The following is an 18,330-nucleotide window of genomic DNA, read 5'->3' as shown; positions in this document are numbered from 1 at the left end:
GTTTCAGATTCTGTGTCTCCCTCTCTCTCTGTCCCTCCCCCGTTCATGCTCTGTCTCTCTCTGTCCCAGAAATAAATAAACGTTGAAAAAAAATTTTTTTTAAAAAGCAATTAGTTAATGAAATCAGTCAGTGTACCCAATTTATCCTGTTTCATAATTCTAAATTTTTTACATACTATATTTTTTTAAAGCAGGCTACATTTTTAGAGAGAATAATGCATTCTAAAATCATCAAAATTGTGTCGTAAAAAATAAAGCATAATGTGTTTATCCTTTAGTTTCATGACTAGATCAACTATATTTCCATGTATTTTTCTTTCCATGGCTAATTCATGAGCCACCTTAACATGTGGAGCATAAGGAGAAGTCGCAATTTTAGAAATGCCTTAACTTTGTATTTAAATACAATTGCTTTGTCACTACTCTAAGGAAATTCAGTAAGACTTGAATGCCTTTGCTCTATTAGGCAATTTAGAATATCCCAGACCTTGCTCTGGACTTCAAGATTTTTTGTAGTTCAAAGCAGATGTGTGAGGAAGAAAAAACATCTGGTGAAGAGAACTTGCTTCGTCGCGTGATGCTGTTTTCCTGCACTCTTCAGCAGAGCGTCTGTTGAGCAGGTTGGCAGGTTTGATAATTAATTAATGATGAGGGAATGAGCCACGTATCTGAGGAACTCAGTTTTGCCCCTTACTGCTTCTTTCTTCCCCACATGTCTGGCAAAGCCTTCAGAGTCTAGGATCACTGATCCCACAGTTGTGTCTCAACTCCAACACTTGTCTTCAGGCTTAATTAGCTCAGAGATATAAACAGATGGATGGTCTGGGACCCAGAGGGTTTAGTGTTGAGCAATGCAGTTTTATTATCAGGGACTTTGAAACTTTTGTTGGAGAAGTACATCATCAAAACTTAAAAAAAAAACGTTTAGAATTTTGAAAGTACATACTTGAAGGCGACAGAGCTGTGTGTATCCGTATATTTGTGGATTTTTCTTTTGTCACTTTTTATTTAAATAGAAGTTCAAACTTACAGGAAAGTTGCAAGAATAATACAAGAGACACCCATTATTCCTTTACCCAGATTTACCCACTGTTTTTATTTTACCCTGTTTGTCTTTACATCCTCACTCCTTCCTTCCCCTCTCTTCCCTCTAGACACACACACACACACACACACACACACACACAAACATGCACACACATCATACACATTTAAACATGTGCTTTTTTTTTAATTAACTGTTTGAAGGCAAGGTGGATGTCAGCTATCTTTACTCCTAATACTTCAGTGTATATTTCTTAAAGACAGGCCATTCTTCTAAATAATCACAGTATAGTTATCAAAATCATAAAATTTAATATTGATATGAGATTATTATCTAAGCCATAGTCCCTTTTAAATTTCATCAGTTGTCTCAGTATTGTGCCTATGATGTTCCCCACCCTCCCCAGACCTATTCAGGATAACACATTGCATTTAGTTGTCATATCTCCTTTACATGGGAATGGTTTTTCAACTTTTTGTGTATGTTTTGACTTTGACATTTGTGAAGAGTTCAGATCGGTCCTTTAGTAGTATTCCTGTAATCGAGTTTGTGTGGTATTTCCTCACGCAGTCTGGGCTCTGCAATTTTGGCAGAAGTACCACAGGAGTGGTGGTGTACGTCTGACGGTGTCTTATCAGGGGGCACGTGGTGTTGATTTTTTCTTAATTGGTGATGTGAGTTTCGATCATTTGATTAAGGGGGGGCCCATTGGTTTCTCCACAGTGAACTTACACTTCCCCCGTTTCTATTTTGTAAGAACATTATGGAGAGATATGTTGAGACTATGTAAACAGCTTGCTCATCTTCAAATTTTCACCCACTCGTTTTAGCAACCGTGATGATTTTCTAAGTCTGTTATTTCTTCTATATTTACTAGTTGGCATTCTGCTGCAAGGAAGAGCTTTCTTTCCTTTGTCTTTTATTTATTCATTTATTTATTTGCATTAGTATAGTTTCATTGGTTCTTATTTTATTCAGTGGTGATAATTCCTTACTATCATGATTTATTTTGATACTTTGGCCAGTGGAAGCCCCTCAGTCTGACCTCGGGGTCATTTTGATAAGTTGTCATCATTCCTTGAGCTTCCTTACTTTCTGACATGCAAAAAGATGTTCCAGATTCATTTTAAATTTTCTCTGCCCCAGCCCCGGAACGAACATTCTCCAAGGAATCCTGGTTCCTTTTCATGGAGAATGGTATTTAGAAACCAAGACTCTGTGTGTGTGTGTGTGTGTGTGTGTGTGTGTGTGTGTGTGTGTGTGTTAAGGGAAACTACGTTATGGAATATTACATGTGCTAAATCATTGTGTACTGTACGTATGAATGTATGGTGCATGTGTGTGTTTAAGTTTACAAGTTTCAAACAGAAGAGCACTTATTTTACATGTAATAATTATAAGTTTTGACAAGAAAGAAATACATTTTTCATTTCACAGTAAATGGCATTACACAGTTTTGAGTTCTAAATCATCTTGACATTTATGAAGGACCAAATGGAAAGTAGGGAACTGAGTGTGTTAAATATAAAGCTATCTTTAACTGTTGTATTAAAAAGCAAAGATTTATTTTCCATCTGTGATCTGAATGTGCCTACTTGTGTTCTCTTCCACGGCAGTGGAATTTCTGTGGAGCCACACGACAGAGAGCATGTGTGTTGGATACATGTCAGCCCAGGATGGGAAAGCCAAGGTAAGCGGGAACACTGGGGCATAACCTGAAAACCTTGCAGCTGTTGCATGAACCTCTAACTGGCTAAGTTGATACAAATGAAATTTTTCAGCTTCTGTTGGGCAGTAACTCTGTGATCTTTATGGGAATCTGATTAAGCACAGTTAACGATGCCAAAGAAAAACAGCAGATCTTTTTAGCTTTTAATGACAAAGCAGGGGAGATTAGGAAACACCACCTCCCTTTTATTTTCATCTTGTTCTTCCTCATCTATTGTGAATAATTGGAAAAGAAGAAACTGGGGATTGAGAAGAGAAAGTGGGAGTAGAACTGATGGGCTGACCGGGCTGGGTGATTTTGCCGGGAGTGTTGGAATAGATCAAGGAAACAGAGGGAAAAACAGTACTTGTATACCACCCTACATGTTCAAGGGCAGAGGCAGCCGATGTGCTTGCACATGCAACTTGTCCAGTGCTCTGGTGTGTTCTGGCATACCCTGGCATGATGCCCTTGTGGGAAGAGTCAAAGGTCTGTGCTCTGGGCGACACGTGCCTGTGGCATGCATCCCTCGGTGAGTCACAACAATCACACAGACATACACAGCACCTCGTGAGTTGCTTGGTTTCACTGCACCCACGGTGGGTGAGTCTGGGAGTAAGAAATATAATTTGTGGGTTTTATTTTATACTGGCCTCATGTTCTTCTTGTTCATAAAAGTTTTAGAAACAGCTGTGGCATATGATGTTTACTTGGCATTAAAGTGCCTCAATTGCAAAGCTGTAAAGTTGGGCCGCCTCTTTTTTAAAGGACATAATTTATTTTGCATATTGGGAAATATAAGTAAGGAAACTTCTGATACAAACTGTCTGATAAATATTGAATCATTAACAAATCAAAGATGCATGCAGCAAATTAAGGGTACATGTCAGTTTATTGCTTGTTGCTAACCCATCCAGACTGGCCTCTATATTATTCAGCAAGCCAGGAGCATCACAGGGCTTCTGTGAGTACAGCATACAAGAACATTTCATCAGACAAAGATTGACGTATATTTGTCATGGTATTACTGAGTTCTCCTCCCCTTTGTCTTACCCTCAACTAATACAGTTTTCACATTGTATTAGTAGGCTTATTTCATAAGAGAATGCACAGAGATTGCTTTGTTTCATAGTATATACGGAGAAGAATTATAATTGCTCACTTTAAAGGTGATTTTTGAGTTTCAAGCAACATTGCCTAATAGAATTTTCTGTGATGAGTGAAATTATTTATATTTATATTTTGTTATCCAGTGTGATAGCCACTAGTCACGTGGCTATTGAGCACCTGAAATATGGCTAGTATACCTGAGGAACAGAATTTTAAATTAGTTTAATTTAAATTACTTAGGGTTTTTTTTTTTTAATGTTTATTTATTTTTGAGAGAGAGAGAGAGAGAGAGAGAGAGCATGTGCACAAACAGGGGAGGGGCAGAGAGACAGGGAGACACAGAATCCAAAGCAGGCTTCATGCTGTCAGCGCAAAGCCCAATGTAGGGCTCAAACCAATGAGCTGTGAGATCATGACCTGAGTTGAAGTCGGATGCTTAATTGACAGAGCTACCCGGGTGCCTCTAAATGACTTAACTTTTAATTTAGATAGCCACATGTGGCAAAACAGCTACTGTATTGAACATCATGGGTTTAAAGAATGAGTGGAAAAATGGCTATTCAAATAAGTATTTTCAGAACACTCTTTTCTTCCCAATGACAAAATAATTTCCAAATATAAATAAGCCTGATAAGCCATAAGAATGGCTTACAGCCATTTAAGTTTCTCTTACCCCATACATATTGACTCCGAGCTAAAATTACTTTTTAATAAAAGAACAAGTAGGAGGTGGACTTCAGTATTTAAGCCAGTGTGGTGGGGGTACCATCATGTTATTTAAGTCCCTTGTGTAGAAATGTTCCAGTTATCCCTGCTGGTGGCCTGTGGAAGGCACCTTACTATTTAACATGAAATATGGGTAGTAAAGAGAGTGGAGAGTCCTGCATTGAGCCCAAAGATGTTTGGCCTCTAGTTGCATTGCTTGACATCTGGTCGATGTGGTTTTCATATTGCTGGTAAATTCTCCAGCTGGTAGTCTTGATTGGGCCAACAGATACAGCTGCTCCTCTTGCCTCACTTGTAAATTATGTTTTTGACCTTCCTTGCAGAGAGTTAATCCCTCTCCCTTTCTTCCTCCTTTGAGCCTGTGGCTACAAATGCTTTCCAGAAAGAAAAAAAAAAAAAAAAAAAAACCACCCAAAACACTAATGCTTTGGCTGTTGAATTCTATTGATCAAAAAACCATCTCTTCTGTCATAAAGGCTGGAATTTTATTGTATTGCAAGTAAGACAATGTTAGAAATGAAAAGCTGGGCTCAAAAGAGAAAGGGGCAATAGCAAAGTTTGTATTCCTTTTAAGAGAGTAAGTAGCCTTTGGCCTACCCCTCTGGTTTCCTGACTTCAATGAAAAAAATGCTGAATTAATGGTATACCCATTCAGTATGATGACTGGTTTGTAAAACATGTTCTTATATAAGGTTGAGGTCCATGGTAGCAAAATAAGAAAGAAGGCATCTTTAAAAATTAAACCAAAACAAAACTCAAAAACCAAACAACAAAAAACACACACATTTTTTAAATTTAAAAACTATTTCTAAAAAGTTCTTTTTTTTTTTTTTTCCAATTTGGACTTATTGTTACCAACCTCAGAAACTAAACCACCTGGCTATTCAAACATTTTATTTAAGCTAGCTATGTTCAATCCAAGTTAAGTCCTTGAATTAAAGTTCACCTCAAAATCATACTGCTTTAAAAAGACTGGATAATAAATATTGTAACCAAAATCCATATATGATTTGAATTAAATAGAAGTAGTTTCTTTTACAAATTTCTTTGTTTTCTTCTCTTTTTTATAGAACATTCTTTCAATTGTATAATTTAATTTAATTTCTAAGCCTGGTAACATAAGTTAAAGAGATTTTTTTTTTATTAAACCAAAACTAGGGCATTGGTACCAGTTGGATTTAAAAATCAGATTGCCTATATCCTACCCAGATAGTGCCTAATGAATAGTTTTTAATAAACACCCTGTGTGCATGGACTACTGTAATAAAAACAGATGTTAAGACTGCATGGAACTTATTCAAGTGTAATAAGTAAAACCTAGGTTTTTTTTTTTACTATGTAGAGGTCACTTTTTATAACAATAGTGAAAATACTGTTATAAAAAAATTCATTCTTGAGGAAGAGCAGGCTGTTTTATGATCTTAACGTGTCTCCCCACAGAATTCTTACTAGTTGCAGAGAAAAATAAATATAAATGGGGAAACCAGGCAACAACTTGACCTTGTGATCAAAATTAATGTGACTAGTGAGGGGCAGATGGACATCATGTGGCTCTTGATGTGATAACCTGAGAAAGGCACAACATCATTTTTATAGTATTCCATCTGGAAGTGCATAACCTGAATCTAAGCACAAGGAAACATCAGACAAATCTAAAATGAGGAACATTCTATGAAAAGAGAAAAAAAGGACTATATTCTTCAAAAATGTCAGTGTCATAAAAGACAAAAGCTGAGGGAAATGCTCCAGATTAAACAATAGTAGAGTCTTGACAACTAAATGTAATACTTGATCCTAGACTGGATCCTATATGGGAAGGGGGAAATGCTATAAATGCGTTACTAGGTCAATTTACAAAATTGGAATATAAATAGAAAAAAGTGTATCGTTGTTAAATTTGTTACAACTGTACTGTGGTACATAAAGAAATATTCTCACTTTTAGCAAATACAGACTAAAGTATCTAGGGATAAAGGGCCATAATATATACACTATCTTCTTGATGGTTCAGAAAAAATATGTGGATGGATGGATAGATGGAGAGCAAATTACGAAGTAATGGAGCAAAATGTTATCAATAGGTGAATCTGGGTAAAGGATGTATGGATGTTCCTCGAACTGTTCTGTAATTTTGATATTATTTTTGCATAGACAATTTAAAATGTATTATCACTCTTGGATATTATGGCACATTTGATTAGGTTTGAAATGAATACGTAATGGAATGATGCAGTGCCAGGAAGCTGGAGCCTGGGTTTTCCCTCCACTCTGCACACTTGGTGTGATCACTCTTCTTCTTGGGATCTCAGGAGCCTCATCTGTAAAATGAGAATAAGAATACCTTATTATGCCTAAGTCCTTTCTGGGAGAAGGTATGATAACAACAAAGAAACAAAATCTGTCTCTGAATACAGATGACTGGACCCTATTAACTCCTTGATGTATCTATATATCTATATCTATATCTATATCTATATCTATATCTGTCTATATATCTATATCATAGATATATTGTATACATTATAGATATTTGCATATATTATGACCCCCTAGATATTTGCATTTATTAGCACCCCTAGATACTTGCCTTCAATATGCAAAATTCTAAATTCTGCATTCCAGATTACATAAGCAGATATGATTCTCAGTAGAATTTTTGCAATCCGAATGTTGTATTTACTATTTTGTCTTTTTTGAAGATAGTTTCTGAGGCTTAAAAAAAAAATAAACATCTATATAAAAGGAATAGAACATATGGGATTTCTGAGAGTTTTTTGTTAGGCTTAATGTACCTCTCAAATAAAGTCTAGGAGGAAGACAAATACAAAATGTGAGGCAGACAAGAAGGAGTTATCAAAGGAATTGAGAAAGAAATTTCTACTCCCAGTTAGGATGAAGAAAGTCACAAGAGACTTGCTCCTTCCTACTCCCAACAATGAGAATGAGCTGGATAAACTATAAAATCATACATTTAAAAAACCATCCAAAAAGCTGAATATGCTAGAAAAACCCGAATGAACTAAGTCCCAGAAAGAGACAAACCTTTTTTAGGAGAGAATAAAAACTCTTGACTGGTTTATTTCTGGCAGAACATCAGGAAGAAGAGTAAAACTGACATAGAAGAATATAAAGAGAAACCAGCCCAACTTTTAATGAACTGTTTATGGCCACATGTGTGACAGCTTAAAATCCTAAGAAGCCCCAGTCACAGGGTGAGTCTCATACCCACCACCAGTTCTTCCCTATGAAGCCTTCACCAAGTGAACACACCAAAGGCTTGGAGCATGGTAAAGAACTGAGTGATTCATCAAGGTGTGTAGGATTTGCACCAAGTACATGGCAGTGGCCAAAGAAAGACTGGAGATAGAGCAAGAGAGCTGAGAGACATCTCCCTGAGGTATAGTGGCCCTTTATCAAGTGCAAGGCAATTGCAAGAGAAGGCTGGGATAAAGCAAAAGAAATGATAAGAAACCTCCCTTATTTCTGCAAGGCGTACAGGACCTTCATCAAGGGCAAAGCAGTGTACTAATGAATGCTAGTGCCTGGGGAACAGGGTGAAGAAATAAGCTATGGCATGGAAACCTGGGGGAGATTATCAAGAGGAAAGAAATCACCTAAGCATCCCAGAAATCTGGTGGCTGGGCTATAAACAAAGAGAAATATCCCATGATTAGAATACTGGCAGCTGGATTATAAGACATAGAGAAGTCTTCAGACTCTAATCAGGGCTCAGATCCCAGACTTTGCTTAAGGGAGATCCCTGATCCAGACCTCAGAATATTAGCCAAGAGTGAACTGAATCTAAACCTACCACAAAGCCCAGAACCAGTTCACTAGAGATTAGACTGATTCACAGTCCTAACCTATGGGAAGAGGGTGTGCCATTTTCTTAGGATAAATAATATCCATGTTAAATATAATTTACTATTATTTTACATGCAGTGTCTATCACACAATTAAAATTGAGTCCTCTGAAGAAACAGAAAAAAATTAATGGAAACTTATCCATAGATGACCTGGATGTTGGAATTAGCAGAGAAGGATAATAAAATAATTATGATAACTACAAAAAGAAATAACAAAATGGAAATGGTATAATGGAAAAATACAACATCAGAAATAAAGTACTTATTCGATGGGCTTAACAGGAAATTGGGGTGGAAAATATGATTAGTGAACTTGAGAACCATTCAGTAGAAACTGTCCAAAGTTAAACACAAAGAAGAAAATGAATCTAAGAAACTGAAACGAGTGTCTGACCTATGGAACTATCACAAGTGGCCTAAAATGTGTGCGTTTGGATTAATATAGCTGTGAAGTTCTTATGTTAGTATTTGAATGTAGTTTGAGGTAAATGTGCTTATTTAATTTCTAGAGCAACAAATTTAAGCATAACAAAAAAGTTGTTAAAAAAATCAATGCAAGACATATAAGAAAGTATACTACAAAATATTAACCAAAGAGTTGGTAGGAAAAGAGGAACAGAAAAACATAAAACATAAAACAAATGCTATAAGACTTAAGTTCAATTATAACAATAATTACATTAAATGTGAATAAAGTAAACATTCAATTTAAAAGGCATAGATTTTCAGATTGAAAAAAATTTCAGAAGACCCATCCATATGGTGTTTATAAGAAATAGACAAAATTAGTAGTATAAAGATTCAGACAAAATTAGTAGTGAGATTGTAGAAAAACATGTATCTGCAAACACTAAGCATAAGAAAGTTGGTATGGTTATATAAATGTCAGGCATAGGAAACATTCTAAGGTGAGGCAGCATATTTCATATTGATAAAATGGCCAATTCATTAAAAGAAGACATAAAAATTCTAAGGATGTATGTACCGAGTAAAGGAAGTAAAAATTGAGAGAACTATAGATAAGGAATCAACAAATCTACAGGGTAGTTGGAAATTTTAACATTCCTCTCTCAGTAATAAGTAGAATAAAAATCAGTAAATATATGAACAGCACTATGATCCAGCTTGACTTAAGCAATATTTATAGATTCCACACTCAATAAGCTATTCTTTTCAAGTTTACAAGGAATACTCACCAAAAGAAATTGGAAATTACTTCAAATAGAATGATAATGGAAATATCTTAGAATTTATTGTATGCAATGAGAACACTAAAAGAAAAAGTGTGTCCTTAAATGCTTATAGCAGAAAATTTAAATAAATGAGTAAAACTTCCATCTTAAGAAGATTTAAGGAAAGTAAATACAAAATAATCAAGATTAAAAAGTAAAAACAGTGATGTAGAAAATAAAAAAAAATAGAGAAAAATCAACAAAGCCAGAAATTGGTTCTTTGAAAAAAGTTAATAAAATTGATGTAGTCTTAGAAAAAATGGTCAGGAAAGAGAGAATAGAACAAATTACCAATATCAAGGTTAAAGAGGGAATATCAATGCAGAATCATGGATCCTACAGACATTAAAAGGATAATAAGGTGATACAATGAGTAACTTTATTACAATACATTCAGTAACTTAGATGAAATTCATAAATTCCTTGCAATAAAAACCCAAATTAGGAAATCTAACACAGAAAATTGGAAAAAAAGCATATACATATTTAAGAAATTGAATTTATCATCAAAATCTTCTCACAAGGAAAACTTCATGCCCAAAGAGGCAAGAAGAAATAGGGGCACCTGGGTGGCTCAGTTGGTTAAGCATCTAACTTTTGGTTTTGGCTCAGGTCATGATCTCAGGGATTGGTTTATAAGTTCAAGCCCCACATCAGGCTACATGCTGCTGGTGTGGAGCCTGCTTGGGATTCACTCTCTCCTTCCCTCCCTCTCTCTGCTCCTCCCCCCACTCATGTGTACTGTCTCTCTCTCTCTGTCTCTCTCTCCCTCTCAAAATAAATTAACTTAAAAAAATAAAGAAATAATACAGTCTTTCACAAAATCTTTGGAAAAACAAGGCAGAGGGAATGCTTTCCAACCCATTTTATGATGTGAGGGTAATCTCCATATCAAAATTTGACAAATATTTTACAAGCAAGGGAAACTACAGACCAATATCCCTCATAAACATAGGTGTAAGAATTCTTAATTAGTTAATTATTAATTTAGGATTAAAACTCTAAAAATATTACACACGCACCCACATATATACCATAAATACACACCAAGTAAATTCTTTTTTCCAAGAGTGTAGAATAGAATTAACATTTAAGAACCAATCAATGCTGGGGTGCCTGGGTGGCTCAGTTAAGTATCTGACTCTTGGTTTCAACTCAGGTCATGATCTCATGGTTCGTGGGATCAAGCCCTGTGATGGGCTCTGTGCTGACAGCACAGAGCCTGCTTGGGATTTTCTCTCTCCTCTCTCTCTGCCCCTCCCCCACGTGTGTGTGTGTGTGTATGTGTGTGTGTGTGTGTGTGTGCGCGCGCGCGCGTGCGTGTGCGCACGCACACATGCAAAATAAACATTTAAAAAATAACACAATGTTGATAGTTGATCCCCAAACATTTGTATATATCTATATACAAAAGAACGAAGTTGAAAACTTACTACACACTATATATAAAAATTAATTCAGAATAGATCAGAGACTAAAATGTAAGAGCTGAATCTATACATTTTTTTGAAGAAATCGGGAGTAAATCTTCATGACTTTGGATTAAGCAATTTTTTTCCCACTGTGACTCCAAAAGCACAAGTTACAAAAGAAAAAAAAAATAGATAAATAGGATGTCATCAAAATTAATAACTTTTGTGGTTCAAAGGACGCCATCAAGAAAGTAAAAAGACAACCCACAGAATAGAGAAATAAATGTATTTGGCAAGGGATTTGTATTCAAAATATATGAAGAACTCTTTAAATTCAACAATAAAAAGACAAAAAATGGGCAAAGGATTTAAATAGACATTTCCTTTTTTTTATTTTGAGACAGTGTGGTGGGGGGAGGGTCAGAGAGATAGAGATAGAGAGAGAGAGAGAGAGAGAGAGAGAGAATCCCAGCAGGCTCTGTGTGGTCAGTGCAGAGTTGGATGCTTAACCGACTAAGCCACCCAGGTGCCCCTAGACATTTCTGCAAAGGTATATAAATAGCCAATTAGTACATGAAAAATGCTCAGCATCAGTAGTCTTTAGGGCAATGCAAATCAAAACTACAATTAGATATCACTTCACATCCACAAAGATGGGTATAATAACAAAAATGAACAACAGCAAGTGTTAGGAATATATGTAGCCTTCATATATTGCTGGTGGGAATGGAACATGGTATAGCCACTTTGGAAAACAGTTGGCCACTTCCTTAAAAAATTAAACCTATCAGAGTACCACTACTACTATTTGAAACTCTTCTGAATATTTAAACCAATATAATGAACGTGGAATCGAAACGATGTATAATTTCTGAAAAGAAAGGAACAGACAAGAAAGCACCAATATCTTTGCGATATGATGTAGACCTAGAAAATCCAAGGAGATAAACTGTTAAATTCTCAGAATTATGAATTTAGGAAGAACAAGTAGAAAATAAAGATACAAAATTCAGTGTCTTCTGCTTATAGAAGCAATAAAGAAAAAAAAAATTAAACCTAGAGTTATCTAATAAACCAGCAGTTCCACTCCTAGGTATATACCCATGAGACTTGAAATGATGACCACACAAAAACTTGTGCACAAATGTTTATAGCAGCATTATTCATGATAGCTCCAAAGTGGAAACAAATATCCACCAACTGATGAATGGATAAACAGAATGTGACAGATTGTAGATTAGTGGTTTCTGGTCGGGGAGGAGAGTGTGAGAGTGCTGATGAGTAGAGGGTTTTTTGGTTTTTTGTTTTGTTTTTTCTTTTTGAAGCAATTAAAGTGTTCTGGAATTGGAGCTGCACAACTTTGCAGATATACTAAAAGTACTAAATTGAACACTTACTTAAAGGGTGAATTTTATGGTACATGAACAAATCATGTTCAAATATCTCAACAAATGTGTTAAAAATATCAACCAATGTTATTTACTGTATTACCAAAATAAATGAGAAAAACCATATGATCAATCTAGATATATGCTCATTTCAACTTCCATTCATGATAAAAATCCTTGCAATACCAGATATCTGGGAAATACCTCAATTTGATAAAAGTCATCTCCCAAAAACCTACAGTTAAAGTCATGCTAAGTGGTGAAACAATGGACAATTTCTTTCTAACACTGAGAACAGGCAATGGGGAGATCCACTGTCATTACTTCTATTCAGTATTTTACTGGAATTCCTAACCAGTACAATAAAGCAAATAAAAGAAATAGAAAACAAAAATTGGAAAAGTAGTAAAAACTGTAGTTATTCTCAGGTGCCATGGAATGATTCTAAGACATGATGTGCAAGACCTGTCCTCTGAAGGTAACAGTGTTGCTGAGAGAAATAAAAGAAAACCTAAGTAGGTGGAGAAATATGCATGTTCATGGATTGCAAGTCTCAATAATGTTAAGATAGTCATTCTTTCCAAATTCATCCATAGATTCAAAGCAATCCCAATAAAAATTCCACCTGTTTTTTAAATAAGGAATTGACAAGCTGGTTTCAAAATTTCTATAGAAATGCAAGGTATCTAGAATTGTAAAAATCAACTTTAGAAAAGAAGACGGAAGTTTAGAGAACTTAACTGATTTTGAGACTCCCCATAAAGCTAAAGGTAGTGTTGTCTGGTGGAAGAGACAATCCTAAATCCACTATATTAGAAGCTTTGAGATCAGCAGGAATACATCTCTCTCTTCTGCAATTTCACATTCTAAAGGAGTAAATTACCAAACTTGTTGATGTAGCAGGGTTCATAAGACACTGCAGGATTTATAAAAACATTGCCTCAGAAACTCAGGTGGAAACTTGCGTCTCGAGAAGAAACTGAATGTATCCTACAGGGAGGTCTGGAATAATCACTAGCAATTTGGCTGCTGCTGTTGTTATCAGATAAAAGAATTGTCTTTACAGTAAAGGTCCTCTAAAGTGACAAAAAATAAAGTGTACCTTCAACAACTTTATTTAATAAAATGGTCTGTAAAAAAATGAAAGAAAATTTAGATGGATACCAGTATCTTCTAATTTATGTGTCTAGGTTTGCTTCTTCAAGAAGCTTACCTAATTGTTTATCAAGTATTGCCAGTGTTGAATGGTTAAAAGCACACAATATCTGGTAACCTATCATAAGTTTTTCATAATTTCACTTGTTTTCAGTGTGTTTAGACTTGGAAAGAATTTTATTAGGCAGAATTGCTGTTTTAGGGAAATGTTCTTTTGGAAGTTATATTAAGATCAGTGAAAGAATTATTGTATTACTTCTTTTTAATCCTCTAAGATTTTTTCACTTTCAAGTATAACATGCTATGTAAGTGTATCTTCTCTAAAAGATAACTGTATAACAAGGTAAGGCAGGTGACTTGGGATGTTGAGACTGGGGAGAGAATGCAAAAGACTATTTGTAATCTATATTCAGAGAAGATGTCAGAAAGTGTAAAATGGAAAATAAATTCATAGATCCACATGGATATAGACTGGGAATAAATGATGAAAAATCGTACTTTATTATGTTTTGAGGGGTATTAAAAAGTCTTGTCCTTTGGTTTATTTTACCGTTATATGGTTATGTTTACAAATCCTGGCCACCATTAACTTTTTCTAACAATGTCTGACAGCTTCGTAATATCAGCCTAGATATTTAACTAATTAAGGTAGTTTATGAAGTTTTAAGAAGGTCTTCTATGCCAAGGGTTTATACCATTGTGAAAGTAAATCCTCACAAAGCTGAATAAATTCTTCCGTATACCTTTCAAAACAAACAAATCTAAAAACATTACGTTGAGTGAATACAGCCAGACACAAAAGACTACTTTGTGAATCATTCCATTTATATAAAGTATACTAGGTGACAGAAATCCAAAAGTGGTTGCTTCAAGGAAAAAAAGCACAAGGGAATTTGAGGTGTAATAGAAATATATTTCATATGAAAATTTCCTTTTAGGTTTTGGTTTCAGTTTCATAGTTATACAGATGGTCAAAAGTCTTCAAATGCTTTACTTAACATCTATACATTTTATCATCTCTAAATCAAACCTCTACTTTTTAAAAGTCTAAGGAAAGGTATTAGTGGGGCTGTCTTTAGGTGTGGTGTAATGGTAACAGGAATGGGCTTTGGAGTTAGCCAAACTTGGATTTTGATCCTGGAGCCCCTGCTTTTATAACCTGGGGCAGGTTACAACTCTGACGCTTGGCTTCCTTATATTTAAAGTGAGAATACTACTGATGCTCTCATAGATTGCTGGAAATTAACTGAATAATGTAACTAAAGTGCATATAATAGAGCTACATGAACGACACTGGGTGTTGGTGATGGTGGTTGTGTTAGGAGGAGGTGGTGATGGTAGACATTCTAGACATTCTCTCAGGGCCTTCACACTGCACAGCTCCACAGCCTTCGATACACTGCAGTTGTACTCCCAAAGGTGCCTTTTACATGGTCTATGACAAGAGCAGTACCTCCTGGATTTCTATCCTGCACCTCTTGTGGAGCAGTTATTCCCTTTGACAAAATGTAACTCTAACTCGTAAATATAAATTGACTGATGAGTGAATTCATAAATCTCAGAAAAAACAAAAAATTGGTTGAAGTTACAAGAAAACACACACACAGCCTCCAACCCTGTAGTTCAGGCTTATATGATAGTAATGCCTTTCAAAAAGCTGTCTGACTGGAGGCCTATCAGCCTGATAGCACCACAGACCTAAGTTTTTTATGAACTCCAAGATTTGCCTGCTGCTTTTCTGTTAAGCTCACCCAACTAAATAATTTTTCTTTTAAAATAGGGAAAAATATTGGTGACTAGCTCCTGTTGAATTTCTCTTGTGTTAACCTTGAACATACAGGCAGCCTTGTTGGATTCTACTGAGCACTAGACAGTGGAATACTTTAGGGTATATTGCCTGTGAATTCCTTAAAAGAGCTCCGTGATAGTACCCCGTGGCATTCAGTCACTGGATTTATTGGGCCATATGGGTTTATTGGACATATGTTAGATTTATGATGATCACCTAGATACAAGTCGGCCCTAGTCTAAACCAAATTTTAACTGCTTTTGGTAATTTAGCCCCCATACCGAAGGAGCCTGACAACCTAAGGAGCCTAATCCCTGACAGGAAGCCCAACTGCCTCAGGATGGTAACTTAGGTACCACCAACAAGCTGTGTACGAAGAAAACATCCCAGACAGCAAAATTTGCTGGAGACACTTAGGGAACACAAGGAAAAGTGGCTAGTCAGTGATTTTACCTGTACCTTTCAAGTTTGCCCAGAATTTCAAATGTAGAAAATTGTATTTCTTGTCCATGCTGTTAAGACTGCAAGGAGGATCCCATTAGGTCTGTTTAGAAAGTCCTTTAGACAAACAGGAGACGATTGTATAAAACCGAATGTGTGGAAAACAAACTTTAAGACAGAAGTCTCCTCAGCCTCCAGTTTATTTCTAAGAGTAATCGGTATTTTTTGCCTAATTAGTCTTATGACATCGATTTCTTCCAAATGGTTCATTGACATTGCTCCAAAGCAGTAAAAAGAATAAACAGCAGAGAATTCACATGTTGGCAAGAGCATAAATCTCCTCAGACGTATTAACCATATTTATCCAAATAAATCTCATTTTAATCATGGTACAGGTTAAGATCTTTGCAAAGATAAATAGATCTATTACCTAGACTTGTAAACACTGGATGTTAGTTGAAGTGAAGCGAACAAGCCTTTTTGTTGTTGTTGTTATAGCAACATGGAAAATAACGAAAACATTACTTTCTCAACCTCTACATAGTTGCATAGTCATCAGTCTATGTAGTTCACATCAGGTGTGAATTGAACAGTAGACTATTATCTTGTTACCTTTTAGTACTCAACATTTTAGATAAATATGTATACCTTCCCAAGGCAGACTTTTGTTTGTTTGTCCACAGGACGCATAACCATGGCCTGTAACTAAGACAAGTGCCCTTGAGAATGATTGCCCTCATTACCCACAGTGAGTGAGTAATGATTGCAGAATGCTGTTTTCTTTCTTTTGGTTAAAAAGCAGAGGGCAAATGATGAAAGGGATCTTCTTTTTTTGAAAAAAAAATTTCATTTTTAATTGGAATATAGTGGATGTGTAATATTAACTTAGTTTTAGTTATTATGAATATTGGGCACCATAAATGTGTTACAATATTATTGATTGTACACAGTATGCTGTACTTTTCATCCCTGTGACTTATTTATTTTGTAAATGGAAGTTTGTACCTCTCAATTCTCTTCACCTATTTTGTCCCTCCCCCCACTCCTCCCCTCTTGGCAATTACCAGTTTATTCTCTGTATTTATGAGTCTGTTTCTTTTTAGCCATTTGTTATTTGCTGTTTACTTGTTCATTTGTTTTTTTAGATTGTACATTATAAGTGAAATCATATGTTATTTGTCTCTGTCTGGCTTATTTCACTTGGCATAGTACCAGTAATACCCTCTAGATCCATCCATGTTGTTGTGAATGCAAGATTTCATTTGTTTTTGTGGCTGAGTAATACTCCATTGTGTATCTATACCACATCTTTTTTTTTTTGTCATTTTTTTTTTAACATTTATTTTTGAGAGACACAGTGAGACAGGGCACGAGTGGGGGAGGGGCAGAGAGGGCGGGGGGGGGGGGTACACAAAGAATCTGAAGCAGGCTCCAGACTCCGAGCTGTCAGCACAGAGCCCCACGTGGGGCTCGAATGCATGGACTGCGAGATCATGACCTGAGCTGGAGTTGGACGCCCAGCCAACTGAGCCACCCAGTCACCCCTATACCGCATCTTCTTTATCCATACATTTATTGATGAATACTTAGGTTGCTTCCATATCTTGGCTGTTGTAAATAACACTGCAGTAAACATAAGGTGTTTTTGTTTTCTTTGGGTAAATACCCAGAAGTGGCATTACTGGATAGTGTGGCACTTCTTTTTTTTTTTTTTTTTTTTTTTTTTGAGGAACCTCTATACTGTTTTTTTCATAATTGGCTATACCAATTTACATTCGCACCAGTAATGCATGAGGGTTCTCTTTTCTCCACATCCTCATCAAGACTTGTTATTTCTTGTCTTTTTAATATTAAACATTCTGAGAGGTGGTATCTCATGGTTTTGATTTGAATTTTCCTAATAGTAATGTTGAGCATCTTTTCATGTGTCTGTTGGCGATTTGTGTGTCTTCTTTGGAAAAATGTCTATTCAGGTCTTCTCATTTTTTGATCAGATTATCTGTTTTTAGTGTTGAGTTGTAGGAGTTCTTTATATATTTTGGATATTAACTTGCTATTGGATATAGCATTTGCAGCATTTTCTCCCATTCAGTAAGTTTCCTTTTTGTCTTGTTGATGGCTTTCTTCACTTGCAAAAAGCTTTTTAGTTTGATGTAATCTCAATTATTTATTTTTGCTTTTGTTTCTCTTGCTTGAGAAGACAGACCCAGAAAAATACTGCTAAGCTTGATGCCCAAGAGATTACTGCCTATGTTTTCTTTTAGTTTTCTGGTTTCAAGTCATACATTTAGGTCTTTATTCCATTTTGAGTTTGTTTTTAGTATGGTATAAGTAGCCCATTTTTACTCTTTTGCATGCAACCATTTAGTTTTCCCAGCACCGTTTATTGAAGAGACTGTCTTTTCTCCATTGTATTCTTGCCTCCTTTGTCATAGATTAATTGACCATATATGTGTGC

The 18,330-nt window shown here is 35.7% G+C and overlaps 1 protein-coding gene across 7 annotated transcripts in view; it reads left to right on the top strand.

Moving 5' to 3' along the window:
• Positions 1-18,330, top strand: part of TASP1 (taspase 1) — a 297,506-nt gene that overhangs the window by 229,186 nt on the left and 49,990 nt on the right. For 6 of the 7 annotated variants that reach the window (XR_006703341.1, XM_045445328.1, XM_045445331.1 and 3 more), the window contains one exon: positions 2,662-2,735. Coding sequence is in view for 5 of the 7 variants with exons in the window: in XM_045445328.1 (XP_045301284.1) it covers positions 2,662-2,735 (74 nt within the window). In the remaining 2 variants the exon portion in view is untranslated. Of the gene's footprint in view, positions 1-2,661; positions 2,736-4,149; positions 4,166-18,330 lie in introns of those variants that run through there. The other variant, XR_006703342.1, reaches the window with a different exon arrangement.

This window comes from Leopardus geoffroyi, chromosome A3 (assembly GCF_018350155.1).
Source record: "Leopardus geoffroyi isolate Oge1 chromosome A3, O.geoffroyi_Oge1_pat1.0, whole genome shotgun sequence".
In the NCBI taxonomy this organism is placed as follows: Eukaryota; Metazoa; Chordata; class Mammalia; order Carnivora; family Felidae; genus Leopardus; species Leopardus geoffroyi.
The sequence above is the reverse complement of the archived record's forward strand: the minus strand, read 5'-3'. Positions and strand labels throughout refer to the sequence as shown.